The 17,048-nt window shown below is 32.5% G+C and overlaps 1 protein-coding gene, 1 long non-coding RNA gene and 1 pseudogene across 2 annotated transcripts; 1 reads left to right on the top strand and 2 right to left on the bottom strand.

The window, feature by feature from the left end:
- Positions 1-3,285: 3,285 nt before the first annotated feature.
- Positions 3,286-4,647, bottom strand: LOC145069593 (E3 ubiquitin-protein ligase CIP8 pseudogene; annotated as a pseudogene).
- A 6,220-nt stretch (positions 4,648-10,867) lies between these two features.
- LOC145069552 (uncharacterized) lies at positions 10,868-12,988 on the top strand. Its single transcript, XR_013689553.1, has 4 exons — positions 10,868-11,416; positions 11,504-11,557; positions 11,721-12,047; positions 12,824-12,988. It is a non-coding gene; the product is annotated as an uncharacterized LOC145069552 (long non-coding RNA).
- A 216-nt stretch (positions 12,989-13,204) lies between these two features.
- Positions 13,205-16,618, bottom strand: LOC145065972 (uncharacterized). The gene is made up of 3 exons (XM_079013104.1): positions 15,346-16,618; positions 13,804-15,222; positions 13,205-13,718 (listed from the first exon to the last, which is right to left on the bottom strand). Exons 1-3 carry the CDS (start codon positions 16,601-16,603, stop codon positions 13,354-13,356), a joined length of 3,042 nt encoding a protein of 1,013 aa, XP_078869230.1. The 5' UTR covers positions 16,604-16,618; the 3' UTR covers positions 13,205-13,353.
- Between the last annotated feature and the right edge of the window lie 430 nt (positions 16,619-17,048).

Below are 17,048 nucleotides of genomic sequence, written 5' to 3'. Positions count from 1 at the left end.
TTTTGTCGTATAGGGTTGAATGCGAAACTTCGAAGAATCATAACTTCTTCATAAAAACCAGATTTGGGTGTTCTTTATACCCACATAATTGTGATCACGGCAACTACAACTTTCATTAAGATTATTTATCCTAAGTAATCTTTTATTTTTAGACATTTATTTAACGTAATTTGTTAAATTTTATAATATGTTTTTTACAAATAATATAAGTCCATAATATTTGTCCATAAAACATGTACGCAAAATGTAGATATCTTCTATATAACTTGTATCGCGTACAAAGGACTTGTAATTATTTATGATTATCCCATTCGATGATTTAATTATTCGATAAAACAAATATTTATAATTTAAAATTCTTAAAACGTCTAGTCCGAATTCAAAGACGTTACAAACACCATATTAGCGACAATGGAAAACAATTTAGAGGAAACCTCTTCAAAGAAAGGCATCATCATGAAAATTTAACAAACATTCACCTCAATAATACATCCACGGTAAAATAGCCAAACAAAAATTACTAATAGAACAATTTGGAAAGGACCAAAGATAAGGCTAACAAGGGCCAAAGGTAGGTCGGTAGACAAGCTCCCAAGTATTTTATGGTTATATTGAACCATAACTAGGACCACCACAAACGAAACACCATTTAACCTCGTTTACAGATCGATCGATCGATCGATCTCTCTCTCTCTCTCTCTTAAAAAAGAAACTAGTTCAATCAGATCAAGTGACCAAGACCAACTTTAATACATGAGAAACAAAAATAGACCTACAATTAAGTTTTGACCTCCTTCAAGAAAGGCAGGAAATACCAGCCTTAAACAAAGCAACTTATAAGTACTAAACCGAGAAGTACTACAACAGTTATGATAAAAAGTGAGCCTACAAGGTAGAAGGCCTAGTACTTTAAAAAAATGAAGCTAGTAGAGGTGAAGATCAAGATTCAAGGCAAGTTAAGTCAAATATTTAATGGTCCTTACAAAGTAATCAGACCTATCTCAACGGGTCTCACGTGCTCGAGACACTCCAAGGTATCTGGATTCCATGCACATGGAACATAAAAAACCTAAAGAAGTATAACTTCTAAAAGAAATGATATTGTTTCTTTCCCTATCTTGCAAGTTGCAAAGCTCGAACCTTATTATTTATTATTTATGTACTTCTAAAATTTTCATACTTCATCGTACTTTCGTTTATGGTTGTTTTCAAAGTCAATTGAATGCACTAGCAACTTTAGCATACTTACACATTCTGTAAAAACAAACTAGACCATCTAGGTTATTCGTAAAATACCTATCTTACAGATAAAGCAGGTTTGCTATGACTCGAACCTTGGTTATTTATAAGGAGAAAATATAAGGCACATCGTATACGACACATTTTGTTAAATTTTTACATAAAACGAGAGAGCAATAAGCACCTCCCTTCAATCGGTTGAACTATAGGAAGATTGGATAAATTTTTACATAAACAGTTATACATATTATATTAACTATATAAATTCGTAAAAACCCAGACCCTATTTTTTCAGGGTCATATGCGATTGAGCACCCCACAACCCTTTAGGGTTGGGCCAACCCCGAGCCAAACATAAGCTAAGGCCTTCTTTAAATCGATGAACACTACACAAGAAAATGTCCACGTTTATCCAATTGTTTTAGGCTTTAAATTTCATAAATTGCATCGAATCGCTGATAAGCAGTGTGCTATACTGGACACATATATATGATTTGATTTGATTTGATTTGATTGCTATAATAAAAGATATAAATCAATAGATATTGTATTATGTAATTATTAATAGGCTAGAAAAATCGTTCATTTACTCTTGTTTGACTTGGAATTTTTTTTAACTTGCCATCTAAGACTGGAGAAGACGAAAGAGAAAACTGGTCGACGTTGTTATAGAGATGTTTGATTATACGTTGTTGGTCCCAAAAGAGATTGAAATAAATTTAATACAATAAAATTATTCTACATCATCAATAATTTAGTTTGTAAATTAAGAACGATAAATGAATAAATAGTTGCCTGTAATTTCTTGCACAACTGATTTGATTTTTTAAAATTCAGTTTGGTTAACCAAATTGAGATATTTTTGGTTCGCAGGTCTTACGCTTAAATGAGAACCAAAAAAACAGAAAATTAATTATATACTTTATTTTTAGAGCTACTAACAATCTATGTATTTTGGCCCATATCACTTTTGAAATAATTTTACTCGAAACATTTTGTAAAAACCTAACATTGTCTACAAAACACTTAGCTTTACTTTAAATGTTAAAACGGTAAATAAAATGCTCATATTAATACAAAGCTTACTTTTGAAGTGATATCAACATACCCAACATTTAACTATACTTTAATGTTAAATGGTAAATTAAATGTTCATATTAATAACAAAATCATTTATTAAATATTCAACATTTATTTATTTTTATGGTTAAATAAAATCTGTTTGTGAATTTTAAAAAATATAAAATTCAATATATTTAAAAAAAAGTATGCGAATTTTTAAACATGATTATTAAAACTTGTTTTTTTAATAATGTAGTTTCTAATTTTTCCGTTTTAATTTAATAGTAATGTACTTTCTGTTTTTAACTTTTCATAGTAATATATTCTCTATTTTTCTGTCAAATTTTACCATAACCGATAACAAAACCTCATTAACCGATTAAATAATACTAAATTAGATAAGAAAATTTTATTAAACATTTCACAAAAATAAATGTAAATTAGTTCATATTAAAAAAAAATAATGATCAATTTAATGTAGGTTTTTGCTTAATAAAGTTACTAAAAAAATTATGAGATAAATCAAAAAATTGTGATATCAGTCCCACTTAGGGGTTGTTTGATAAGCTCTTAATGCTAATCAAGCAATAAACATGAAATAGAGTGTTGAAGAGGAAAAAGAGCATCAGAACAAAACTAAAAAGAAATTGTGATTTCTATGTCATTAGGTGAAGAAACTAAAGATCAAGATCAAGAACATGATGAAATGGATGATGCCATGGAAAAATTCATCAAGAACAGACTCATAGCCTAAACCAGACAACTTCTTTATAAAACAATAAAACATACTCCAAAATATCAAAACCCTAAACTGATAGATCAACTGAAGACAAACAGATAACATTTATATCATAATGTGACATTAAGGGTTTCCTCCTTAATTTTTCTCCCCTAAGTTTTGTTTCAGATTTTTTCCTTAATTTTGTCCATGGTTACTTGTTTATTATGTATGCATTTCACATGAGATAGCACGAAGCAAGCATACAACAGAAAAGCTACTCTGAGTTCTTCAAATCAAGGAAGTTTGGTATTTACAGCAATAAAATCATTACCATGAATTCATATAAGGAACAGCGAAAACAGGGATACAAACTCTGTGTTCAAGATAAGCGAGAAATGCATACATACCATTTCTTAAACCCCATCACCGGATGTTGCTGATGTTGTTGTAGCCATGGAGGTTGATTTCTTCTTCCTATCTTCTTCATACTCAGGATCATCTGTAGGCAACTCGTACCTACAAACAGGACAAGTGTTCCTTGAACCCAACCAAGGCACTATACAGTCTTCATGATACATGTGTCCACAAGGCAATTGCTTCACAATCTCCTTTTCGTTGTTAAACACTTTATCTTTACATATAGCACAGACTTCCATATAAGTTGACTTCACTTCAACGGTTGGCAACGCTTCCACTGAAGATTTCGCCGCCGGTGGAGCTCCTCTCTTCCCGTCGCTATCACTTTCAGCTAGGTTTTGCAACAATGCTTCGTATCCGGCAGCATCAACGTAATCGCCTGGATTGCCTACGTAACCATCACCACCTCCCGGAAGTTGAAACCTAAACTCGATCGAGTGATCTTCGAGCCCCGTTAGGATCTCAGCCCAATCGAGAATCCGGTTGCGACGGCTTAAAGCTCGGGTAGCAAAGTCACGGAGACGAAGACGGATGACATCGCGCCTTTGTCTTCTACGGGAATCTTCATTTTCCCCTTCGACGATCTCTTGTTCCTCTTCATTGTCATCAGATCCATCACGATCTCGAGCTCCTTCGTTATGATTTTCATCACCTTCGTCTTCGTCATCATCGTCGTCGTCGTCATCATCGTTTTCATCCCATCCGTCGAGTTCAATTTGGAGATGATCGCTGTCGTCATCCGCGCGGTCAGAAGGAGGCAGAGGAGGCGCGTCACCATCACGCGCAGCCTGAGCGATTAACCTAAGGACCTGAAGAAACTCGTTGCCGAAAGCAGGTTGGTCCTCATCGTTTACTTCAAGCGCTTGAGGATGATGGACGGAGATTAACTCAACAAATCCATTCTTGCATTCGAAACATATAACATCGGGCTGATCGGCTAGGGTTTCGACCGGAACCCGTTTGTTGCACTGGTAGCACCAGTATTGTGTAGGATCAGGATTAATAGGCGCTGACGGAGGCGTCGGTGGTGGTGGTGGCGGCGGCGGCGTCTGGAACGATGACGGAGTTTCGGCCATTTTGTGGTAAGAGAAGATCAAATCATTAACTCCGAGAAGAGTCAAAAGAAGAGAATTTGGGGAAACCTGAAGTTTTATACGGCTAAGTGCTAAGACAAGGTTAGCACTTAGCACTATCTACATGAGCTTTTAAACGTTTGTGACCTTATTTTTATAGTTATTGAAGGGATAAAGATAAAATCACTAAAAATAAAAAAAAATAAAATAATGACAAAATTTCAAGTTTTTCCCGATGGTTTATAACAAGTAGCATTGTAAGGATAACTATAAAAATGTTATATGGTTGGTCTCTAACATTAATTTTTACAAAATGTTTACGTGGTTGGTTTTAAATTTGATTTTTGTATTGTTGGTCTTTATAGTCGGATTTATTAGAAACTATATATTTTAAAATTCGGATTAGATAGTATCAAATACTAGGGGTGTTCGTTTGGATGGATCAGTTTGATCCGATCCAATCAAGTAAATCCAAATTGATTTCAGTTTTCAAACCATGAATTCGAATTGTCCAAACTAAATTCAAATCCGATCCGATCCAATTACAATTCGTTTGGATCGGTTTTTATAATTCGGTTTTCAAAAACCGAAACATTTTAAAATAACATATAATTATAATATTACCTAACTTTACACAAAAAGCAAAAACAAATAATTTAGTTGTGATTTCAAATATATAAACAACTAATAAGAAGATATATTATAGTTAAATATTTTATAGATACAAAATTTCGAGAGAAAATGCATATTTATGTTTTTTTTATCGGGTGAAACGTTTTGAACCTTTTTGAAAAAAATAAATTACAAAATTAATAAATAACTAGATGGGGAACCCCCGCGTTGCGGGGGTCGGATGCGACAATTTTTTCCATTGTTTGTTTTTTGAAAATGTTTATAGTTTGAGTTGCTCATTCATTCCCTTTTTAATTGATCTATAAGCAAATAAATAAATAAGAAATAAAAAAACATCAATGAATCTGTAAGCAAAACTAATAAAGTGACAATTAAACGAAAACATAGAAACCTATAATGCCACAAATAACCAATGGAAGTAGAGGGACCAAAAAAAACAAAAAAAAAAACAACTTTAAAATAACTCAAATATAATTGAGGATCATTCCTGCCAAATTATTTATTTATGCATGGATTGGAGGGTTTGGATTTATGTTTGTGTTGCTGGTTAGCTAAATGGAATAGATGTAACTACTCTTCAGTACACAATCAATAAATATAACTTGATAAATAATTTTTTTTTAAAAAGATAGAAATAACCCTCAACTAAGATGGATGTAAACCAATTCTTATTTCCTGTTTTACCCCTTCAATGTTTTGCAACAATTCAAGACAGTAATCAAAACCCAACAAAATAGAAAATCTACAAAAATAAATAAATAAATAAATAGTTAGCATGTTTTATGATATAAAGAACATGTTTTTTGTAAATTTTGTGTTAAAATATGAATTATTTATGTTTGAATTTTGTATTAATTTTCTTGTAAATATATTAATTTTCTGTATTGTATAAATATGTAAGAATACAATAGTTTTATAATTGTTTTACATTAACTCTAAATAAATAAATTAATATTTTATTAAAATATGATTAAAGTATTTAATCGGTGAATATATGATTTTATATACATACATATATGATTTTGAAGAAAGAATAGTTGCAATGGTGACACATGGGATTGGTGGCAGCGTATTGTAGTGGGTGATGATGATAAACTTTATTTAACTCCTTTGATTTTTTGAATTATTGTAAAATAGATTGTATTAATTTGTGAATTTTGTGAATTCAACTGTAAATAGACTGTATTAAATTATATAATTTATATTATGTATATAATAATAAATTATGAATGAAAATACTAAATTGTAAAAATTTTGAATTTTCCATATTTTTAAGAAAAAAACACTAAAAATTGCAATTTTTATATGTTTAATAAGCATTCATATGTTTAATAACTATAAAATGGTGTTTTTAGAGTTCTTAATCTTTTTGGGTTCTCATTTGAACCACTATATATATATATATATATATATATATATATATATATATATATATATATATATATATATATATATATATATATATAGGAAAGAGAATATACCCTTAAAGGTATATAAGCTTAGGTACCCAAACTTATTATACTATGTCGTTTTGTATCATATATACATTGTAATTGTCCAATGTTTTTATAATTCAATTTCTAACTTTACTTTGTAACACCGTAAAAATTTAAAACAATTTTTCTTTTTTCAAACAACATAAAACTCATATAATATTCTCAAATCTCATGTTCATCAAATGTCATAATAATAAAACATATCCTAAGATCACAAAATACAATTCTCTGTCAGTGTGTACGGATCATGCCGGCGCCTTCCCGCGATCCTCGCTAGTACCTGAAACACATAACACATAACACTGTAAGCATAAATGCTTAGTGAGTTCCCCAAAATACCACATACAACACATATTAGCCACTCAAGGCTATAACTCTGTATGACCCTCTAGTCAATGTGTCTTAGTGGGACCCTCCAGTCCCATATCTCTGTGGACCCTCTGGTCCTAACTCTGTGGACCTTTCGGTCCTAACTCTGTAAACTCTGAATCATACATAGCACAATTCACATAGAAATCACATCAGACAAAAAGCATACAAGATACTCTATCACATAACTCTAATTACCACTCTTTGGTAAAGTATAGTGAGAAGACTCACCTCAGGTAACTCGGATGATCTCGAATTCGAAATACTGATCTAGCCTCCGCCTAATCACATAAAATAAATTCTCCTAATCAATACGGCTCTCAAAGGCTAGACTAGTCCCTCTCTAAATTCCCTTAGAAGGGTAAAAGACCATTTTACCCCTCAATTGGCTCAAAGGTCCAAATATTGCCCAACCCCTAAAAGTCAACAAAAGTCAACAGAGGGCAGTACGCGGCACGTACCAGCTCTTGTACGCGAGGCGTACTCCGGCGATCCAGAATCGGGGTCTCAAACCCTTACGCGGTGCGTTTTGAGATTTACGCCCAGCGTAAAGTCTCAGTTTCATGCTCTTAATGATTTTTGGTCTTAAACAGTTAAGACATAAACTCAAATTCCAGATCTGACTATTATAAGGCCACTTAATCCATAAATTCGAAACCTTTAAGCCTTTGCATGGCTGTAAAGGCCTCCAAATTAAGCGCATGAGTACGCGCAACGTACTTTTGAGTACGCCTAACGTATTCATTTGCAACATTTTCCACTCAAGGGCTAAACTTGACAACTTGATAAATAAGAAGAGTTAAATAGATGTACCTGAATTTCAGGATGTTACAGATTTACTTTCAATATTTTTATAAATTTCACATTTATCTTCATCTTACGCAATTTTCGTTTTTAATTATAATATATATAGTCTAGTTAGGGTTGAAGTTTAAGAACATTATAATAAATATATCAAACAAAACGACATATTATGATGGGTTTGGGTACCTAAGCTTATATACCCTTAAGGTTATATTCACTTTTTCCATATATATATATATATATATATATATATATATATATATATATATATATATATATATATATATATATATATATATAGTGGCGGACCTTAGTGGTGCCCGGGGGGTGCCAGGCCACTGCTCCGATTTCGGTACGTAGTGTAAAATTTTTTTTTAATGTTTTTGTTATTAGGTGCATCGACTTAAAATATGAGTGCCACTACTAATGTAGATTTTTCTCGGAATTTTATTTTTGGTTTTACCTCTACTAAAATGTTCTGCGTCCGCCAATATATATATATATATATATATATATATATATATATATATATATATATATATATATATATATATATATATATATATAGAGAGGAGGGTTCAATTGAGAAAAAAAAAAGTTGACAATGGGAGAATCATTCTCAGCCACTCATTTATTTTTGCCACAAAAGCCTCCTTCGTACCAGCAGAAATGGGAAAGCAATAGACATGTATTTTCCATCAAAACATGTTTCCTTAAACTATGCTAATCATTACCTTAATATATATATATATATATATATATATATATATATATATATATATATATATAAACATAGTTTTTTCGTTTTTTTTTTTAATTTTTAAGAAGCTATTTTTATCGAAAAATGATTTTAAATATACCAAAATTCATGATTTTTTATTCTTTACAAATAGACATCCATATTGATATAGTTTTAAGATAAAATAAAAAATTTATTTTTTTTTATATTTTCAGTTATCGTTATTCATAAGTGAATAAAAATGAATCAGGTTTTTACTACAGTACATTCGTTATTCAGTTATAAATAAAAACTATGATTTTTTTTTTTTTTACAATTTAAGTATCATTCATATATGAATATAACATATAATAAACATAGTATATTCATATTTAAATATTAGACGATGCATTCACTTATGAATATTACATAGTATATTCACTTGTGAATATTAGATGATATATTCACTTATGAATATTAGATAATATTTTCATATCTGAATATTACATAGTATTACATGGTATATCACATGTGAATATTACATAGTATATTCATTTGTGAATATTAGATGATATATTCACTTATGAATATTACACAGTATATTCACATATGAATATTACACAGTATATTCACATATGAATATTACAATGTATTTTCACAAATATATATAATTTTTATATGTTATTCACATATGAATAACATACAGACTTGCATATTTGTTTTTTTGTTTTAATAATCATATACTGAGAAAACATATTCATATGTGAATATAACGTGAAAATTTAGTTCATGCATTTCATCAAACAGTTGGAGTACATACAATTTAACTTTTTTTAAAAATGTTAAAAACATGATATTTTGACTATTTAAATCTTACAAAAGAGTAGATAGAGAATTATATGAAATTTTTCAAAAAAAAAAAAAACGATTTGATATTTTTCTAACCTCAATTTTCAAATTTTATTTGATAATCGATGTTCAATGAATGATATGAAGTGGATTTTTGTTGATTATCGATGATGTTGATCTAATAACGTTGGGAGTATAATTAATCATAGATGTTGAAAATCTGATCGTATTCAAGCACAATTGAAGGTTGAATTAAAAGAACCAAAAACTAATTTTTATTGTTAACTGTTGAATCGTGTTGATTATTGACGAAGATCGATAATTGATTAACATTGGATGATGTTGATGATGGTTTAATTGAAGAAATCTGGATGATTGTTGAAAGTTGGAGAAGAAATTTGGATGATGAACGATGAATGGGTTTGAACTACAGATACGTATTTGAGATTGAAGGTTGTTCTCATATTTACAAGTTTGCCACCATGTCTTTTTATGCTTGAATAAAATGAGTGGCTGAGAATGATTCCCCCATTTCAATTTTTTTTTATTTTCTCAATTGAATCCACCTATATATATATATATATATATATATATATATATATATATATATATAAAGCGCAGGGACGTTTCAACAGAAAAGTTTTTGGATTCAGAGTTTCACCACCAACTTTTTGGGATTTGACTCCTCCGGCCCCGGTACTTTAACGTGATATGTTGGTAATGTGATCACCCGGTTTAACAGACTTGTGGCCATATGTTTGGGTTTTGCCTCTTCTTCCCCCTACGTGCTAGGAGTGTTCATTTGGATGGATCGGTTTAATCCGATCTGATCAAGTGAATCCAAATTAATTTCGGTTTTCAAAACGTAGATCCAAATAGTCCAAACTAAATTCAAATCCGATCCGATCCAATCAAATTATAATTCGGTTGGATCGGTTTTTTACAATTCGGTTTTCAAAAATCAAGACATTTCAAAAAATATATAACTTTAGTATTAACTTACTCTATAATATAAACTAAAAAATATTGTTTAATTAGTTGTGAACTAAAACTTATAAATAACTATCAAGAAAAATATATTATAGTTTACTACTTTATAGACAATTTTTTTTGATAAGAAGTATATATTAAAGTATTATAATAGATGAAAAATTTTAATATATTAAGAGAATAATTTAGTAAATTTATAATTTATTAAAGATATATATTAAAAAGAACAAAATAATAAATTGTAATTCGGTTTTTCTGGACTATTCGGTTTTTATTTTATAAATTAAAACCAATCCGAAATCCAAAATAATAATTCGGTTTTGCTAAAAACCAATCCAAAAATACAAATATCTGAACTAAATAGTCCGATCCAAATTGTCCAATTGGACAATTCGGTTTTATCCAAATAGTGAACAATCGTACTACGTGCTTCTTTAGTTCTTTTTGTTAACGCCGACTTTTTCGGGGGTCATCTTTACAAAACTGTTGCCTTCGCTTGATACGTGTTATGTTCCTGATGATTTGCCGTCATTCTCCTCCAATGACCTTCCTTCCTCCACCGCCTATCCATGTTTTCCACTTGACGACCGGTTTTTTTTTTTTTTTTTTTTTTTTTTTTTTTTTTTTTTTTTTTAATCCTTGCTTCCGTCCTCCTTTCAATCCGTTTTCTTGCTTATTAATTTTATTTGTGTTGTATTTTACTTTGGGTATTAGCGTCCTATTGGATTCTTTGTATGTTGGTTTGCTCAGAAATCTGAGGTTGTCGCTGTTTCTGTTTCCTTTGTCACGCTTTTGGGAATTTTTTCTCCATTATTCTGTATTTGTGTTGTTCAACATTAAAGAAAGCTTTAATCTTCTCCGATATTGGGTATTGTCAGATCGCTTCTTTGTTCTTCATCGCTATCTTCTTCAGCTTTTTGCTGTTTAATTTTTGTTTCTGTTGTGTTGTATTTATTATTCTCAAAAGTTACTAATGGTATTGTCAGTGCATGTGAGTAACCAGCCGGAGACATGAACCCTGCACATCCACTGCTCTCACAAAAAGGTTTGGTAGCTATTTTATTACAGTATTTTGTATATTCACCTTTATTTCATTTTACCCTATTGTATGATACATAATTTTTCATATCAGATATGCTATGATCCATTGCCTTTTTGATGGTATTAGAAGCAACTCTGAAAGATTGTGAGTTTAAATCCTCTTTTTGCAATATTTAAAAAAAAAAAATCAAGCTTTCATACATTAATGATTTAGAGAAAATTTTTCTTTTTGGTTGTTCTTTGTTGATGAAAGTATATGTATGGTTTAACTTCATAAATTGAATTTTTTTCAAACGCCACTGTTTTAGGATCTGATGAAGGAGTATATGCACGGATTATGATCTTCCAACTCTTAGAGGTGATCCTCAAAAAACAAGAGGGATAAATCAAAGTTGTTGGTGCTTCTGCTCAGATTTTTATTATTCTTCTTTTTGTATACATTTTTAATAATACGAAACTCTGTATTATCCACTATAGCTTCTCAAAGAATTACATTTACATGCAGTTATAATCAAAGAAACATAAATATGTAATTGTGTTTCAAGCAACCTTTTTCTCCAATACCCCCAAGAACTATTAACTTTGGAAATGTCATTTATAGTCTTTACAACCAGAGCTTGCTCAAATTTGGTCAGGTAACCATCTTTTACAAGTCGTTTTAAAATGATTTTGTGTCCTTTTCCTAGTTTGGATTAATTTTGTGGTTAATTTTAGACACTTACTCGATAATCATGCTAATGAGGAGCATTTTCTGTAGAGGAAACTTGCTCAAAGATCAGAAAGAGAGTAAAATCCGCTTCTCTAGTTTTTTTAAATTTAGGTTTTCAGTTGTAAGTTTGATGGATTCCAAATCTAGTTTCATGACACTTGATAACTTCAAATCTGCACTTTCAAGCATCCAACAACAACCAAAGTTGGATTGCTTAAAAGGTGTGATTTCATATCTTTTGTCATTCCCTTTTCATCTCTTAGATTTAAGAAAGTTGTTTTGGTTTATGAAATGACAACAACAAAGATATATGTGGGATTTGGTGTTTGAATTATGGTAACTAAAGTAGACTTTGGCTTATGAATTGTGCATACTAAAAATGTAAGGGTTGGAATGTAGGAGTGATTCAAAGTGTTACACTTGGATTGGTTACTGTTTTGAAATTGAACAAGTGAATGTTCATTCTATTTAATATTTATTGAAATGGAGTGAAAAATTACGTTGTAAACTCATCTTTAATTACGAACTTTTTATGTTTACAATTCATTTCATGAACTCTACATTATTCCAATTTTGCATTTTGTTACATGTACAGTTCATCATTTAATTTTTTTTTTGTATGGTATGTCCTTTATACATATAAGATGCTATTTTAACCTTTTTTAATACTTCGTGCCATTAATATTGACTTTTTTTGGACAGCAACGGCTTATGAATCGGATGACATTTTGGAAGTGGATAGCATTTTGAAAGTGAGCTCGCCGATAACGGTTGCGTTAGTTAAACTTGATAGTCATTCTGGGTTATATGTTTGTATGTATACATTAGACCTTTAATTTCGTTTAAAATGCACATCTAACATTTCTAAGTAATTCTCTCGTAAGAAATACAAAAAATTGACTACTTGTCTGTATAGCCTTATTTCCTTGGTTGTGATATAAATTTGACTGATTTAGTTACGTATTAAATAATGGGCTTGACGGATTAAGTATATAAAGATTATGCTACATCAGGTATAAGGGACAATTAAGTATCAATAACTAATGTTTCATACTAAATATTAACTAAGTAACACTGATAACATATTTAATAAACAATCATCATTAATGATCATATGTGATAAAAAAAAAAAGATATGCATACATGATTTTGTGTATTTTCAAGTCACAAAGTGTCGAACTTATTCCAAACTTCCATCAAAACATCAACAAACAAGTTAGATAACAATTTCTTCAAGGAGTAAGCAAGCATGGTTGGGTTTGTGGTTGCGATTTCGGAGGGTTTGTGAGCATGTGAACAACCTCCCTCATGGTAGGTCGAGCAGTGCTTTCATCCTCAACACAACTCATGGCGATTTTGAAGAGGTTGACGACGGTTGCCAATGGGTAGACTTTGAGCCTCGAATCCAACACCGCTAGTACTGACGTCTCATCTGATGGCTCAGAATGCTCCGCTATGGTCTCTCGGACCCACCTCACTATGTCTACCCCATCACCAAATTCCCCAACCGGCTTCTTTCCTGCTATCAGTTCAAGAAGTACAACTCCAAAACTGTATACATCACTCTTTTCGTCCACCTTTAATGTGTATGCATACTCTGTTGTACAAAAAAAAAAAATACAAAATTTTTAATACATATACAAAATTACAAATACAAATTGACAAATAAGAGAAACTTGTACCTGGTGCAATGTACCCATAAGATCCTGCAATGGAGGACATGCACTCGGAAGCACCAGAATGATTATCCCTCAAGAACTTAGCGAGCCCGAAATCAGCAACATGAGCTTCATAATCGGAATCCAAAAGTATATTGTTTGACTTCACGTCTCGATGTAAGATCATCGGAGAGCAATCATGGTGAAGGTAACACAGTCCCTTCGCTGATTCTATAGCAATCTTATACCTTGTTTCCCACTGTAAATGTGCGCCTTTCGATCCGTGTAAAATCTCACCTAAACTTCCATGAGACATGTATTCGTAAATCAGCAATTTGTTTTCACGATTGGAGACGTATCCGAGTAATCTGACGATGTTCCTGTGTCTGATTTTTCCTAACGTTTGGATCTCGGCGTCGAATCCATGGTTCCGACCCATTAACCGTTTGATTGCTACGTCAACGCCATTCGCCATTGATCCTCGGTATACAATTCCAGCTCCACCTTTACCGATTATGTTTTCATCTTTCAAACATTCGAGAACGTCTTCAACTTTTAGATCCAAGCGTTGGAATGTGGTTAGCTTCCAGACTTTGGATCTCTCGAAGTGTTTGTTTTTAATTTTGATGAATGTTAGTATGAATAATGATATGGCTGTGATTACAGCGATGATGACTATCATAAGCTTTGATGTGGTGATTGAACGGTTGTTGTTTTGAGACGTGGAGATGATCGGACAATGAGCGATTTGTGGTAAACAGAGGTTAGGATTCCCGGAGAAGATAGTGTTGCTGAAATCCTTTAGTTGTCCATCGATTGGGACTCTGCCGGAGAATTGATTGTAGGAGAGGTCCAACACTGTCAAGCTCTTCATGTGACCTAATTTCGTCGGAATCTCACCTTTGAGTTGATTTCGAGATACATTAAGTATGTTCAGATTGAACAAACTTAAAATTCCTCTAGGGAATTCACCAATGAAGTTATTTCGGCTGAAATCGATGGAAGTAAGTTGAACACTTGTAGCAATGGAAGCTGGAATCTCACCACTGAGATTATTGTCGCTGACGTTAATTTCATACAGTTTCTTCAGCTTCAATATCTCTTCTGGTATTACACCGACGAACTTATTTGATTGGAGAGATAGAGTTGTTAGATTCGGTAAATCGCCAAACGCCGGAGGTATCTTACCGGTGATCCAATTGTTAGACATTGAAACACTTTGAAGAGACTGACTGTACATTCTATCAGGAAGTTCACCGGTAAGATAGTTGTCATCAAGCTCGAGCTTGGTAAGCTCCGGCAAGTTGAAGATGCCGGCGGGAATAGTTCCGTTGATGAAATTCTTCATGATTCGAATCTTCGTTAAAGACTTGCAACTGCCAAGTTCTTCCGGTAAGGGCCCAAAGAAGTAATTCTCCATTAAAATCAAAAGTCGTAACTTGCCTGAGATCAACGCCAACAGTCATTAAATTCCGTGATTCCATTATTATTCTAATATCTAAATTACTATTATTCTTCATATTCCTACGTAAAAGTTTTTGCAATAATTAACTACGAGAATTTTACCTCCTTTGCACAAATCTTTCGGAATTGGTCCGGTAAGGTGGTTTCCGGTGACGTCGAGCATTAGTAACCGGCCGTTACCGCCGAGATTCTGCGGGAGTTCAAACGTGAAATTATTCTCCCAGATGTGAAGAACTTCAAGATTCGGGAGATCACCGATGAACGGAGGAAGAGGACCGGCGAGACGGTTGCCGAACAGACTAATCAACGTTAGATTTTTCAGTTCCGAGAACGTCTCCGGTATGCCACCGGTTAGATTGTTATTCGACAGATCAAACGACATCAAACTGACCATTCCGGAAAGCTCCGGAGGTATTTCTCCGGTGAGATTGTTGAACTGAAGAAATAGAGTATGTAACATCTTCAAGTTTCCAAGGCTTGCCGGAATTTCTCCGTTGAGATTACAACCTCCGAGGTCTAGTAGTTTTAGTGATTTGAATGAACCGAACTGCGGCGGAATTCCTCCTTCATAACTGTTGGCATACCCGATGAGAAGCTGATCAAGAGTCGATATACGTGATAAGCTCGCCGGAATCCTCCCAGAGAGTTCATTTTGTTGCAATCCTAAAATCTGTAAACTCTGAAACTCCGAGTAATCTTCCGGAATCTCTCCGTTGAAGAAATTACCTCCGAGATACAAAATTTTAAGATTCTTCAACTTCACAAACTCCACCGGCAACCTCCCGCTGAAATTATTGTTGTAAACATCGAAAGCCTCCAGCTCCGCCATTCCCGCCACAATCTCTCCCGGAAGCTCCCCAGTGAAAACATTACTAGAGATGTTAATGAATCTAATCGACGTCAAATTAGACATTTCCACCGGTAGTGGACCGGTGAGGTTATCTGATACAAGCGTCAGATTGACCAGTTTGTTCAGAATTCCGATCTCCGGCGGAATAGTCCCGAACATAGGAACGTAAGATATCGTCAACGACGTGACACGAAAGTTTTCATCACATGAAACTCCGGAAAACGAACAGTGTGAGTTTTCGACTTTCCAGTCGTCCAATATTCTAGAGCTGTTTGATGCCACCATTGAAGCTTTGAGCTTCATTAAAGCATCATAATCTGAAAACCCATTTGAACATTCAAAATTGAAGATGAAGAAGAAGAAAACATGAAGAAAAACAAATTTCAACATCTGTGTTTTTGGGTGGAAGTACGCAGAGAAAAGTTGATGAGTGGTTGTACGGTTTTTATAGGCTGAGAAGAGACGATGCATGGTTATGGTAAATCCTTTGCCAGCTTGTACGTTGTGCATTATAAGCAGTACGTGATTTGGGTTTTGTAGTTTTAAATCTGGAAAGATAAAGTTGTTGTTATGGATGTCTTGTGGACAAGATAGGAAGAATCTATGTCTTCGATAACTCTTGTCAAACAATACTTAGAAATAAATATTTTCAACTTGTTATAGCCGGTTGTAGTGGCCACTCCATACAGTTTGAAAACATTATGGTTTAATTCAACACGATTTAAACTTTTATTATGACTAAATGGTGACAAACACAATACTTTAATGACCAAATTTATCAATAATCCTGAATGAAAACCTTCTTCAAAATGGACGCAATTGAAACTTGAGACGAACAAGTGCTCTGTGTAAATGTAAAAGTTAGCCACATATTAAGAGAATCTATAATAACAATAAAAGTGTACAAAATTTCTTTTATAAATTAAATTTGTTAAACGTAAAAAAGTCCATACCT

This window comes from Lactuca serriola, chromosome 8, assembly GCF_051521515.1.
Source record: "Lactuca serriola cultivar US96UC23 chromosome 8, Lser_US96UC23_V15, whole genome shotgun sequence".
NCBI classification, from domain to species: Eukaryota; Viridiplantae; Streptophyta; class Magnoliopsida; order Asterales; family Asteraceae; genus Lactuca; species Lactuca serriola.
This window is presented reverse-complemented; position numbering and strand designations above follow the sequence as displayed.

Bases quoted from the DNA above. Each gene is read 5' to 3' on its own strand.
- LOC145065972 (XM_079013104.1), bottom strand. From the start codon at position 16,603: ATGCACAACGTACAAGCTGGCAAAGGATTTACCATAACCATGCATCGT. The intron at 15,223-15,345 runs GTAAAATTCTCG...CGTTGATCTCAG, and splicing joins GAAAGATTTGTGCAAAGGAG to GCAAGTTACGACTTTTGATT. The intron at 13,719-13,803 runs GTACAAGTTTCT...TTTGTACAACAG, and splicing joins TTATGGGTACATTGCACCAG to AGTATGCATACACATTAAAG.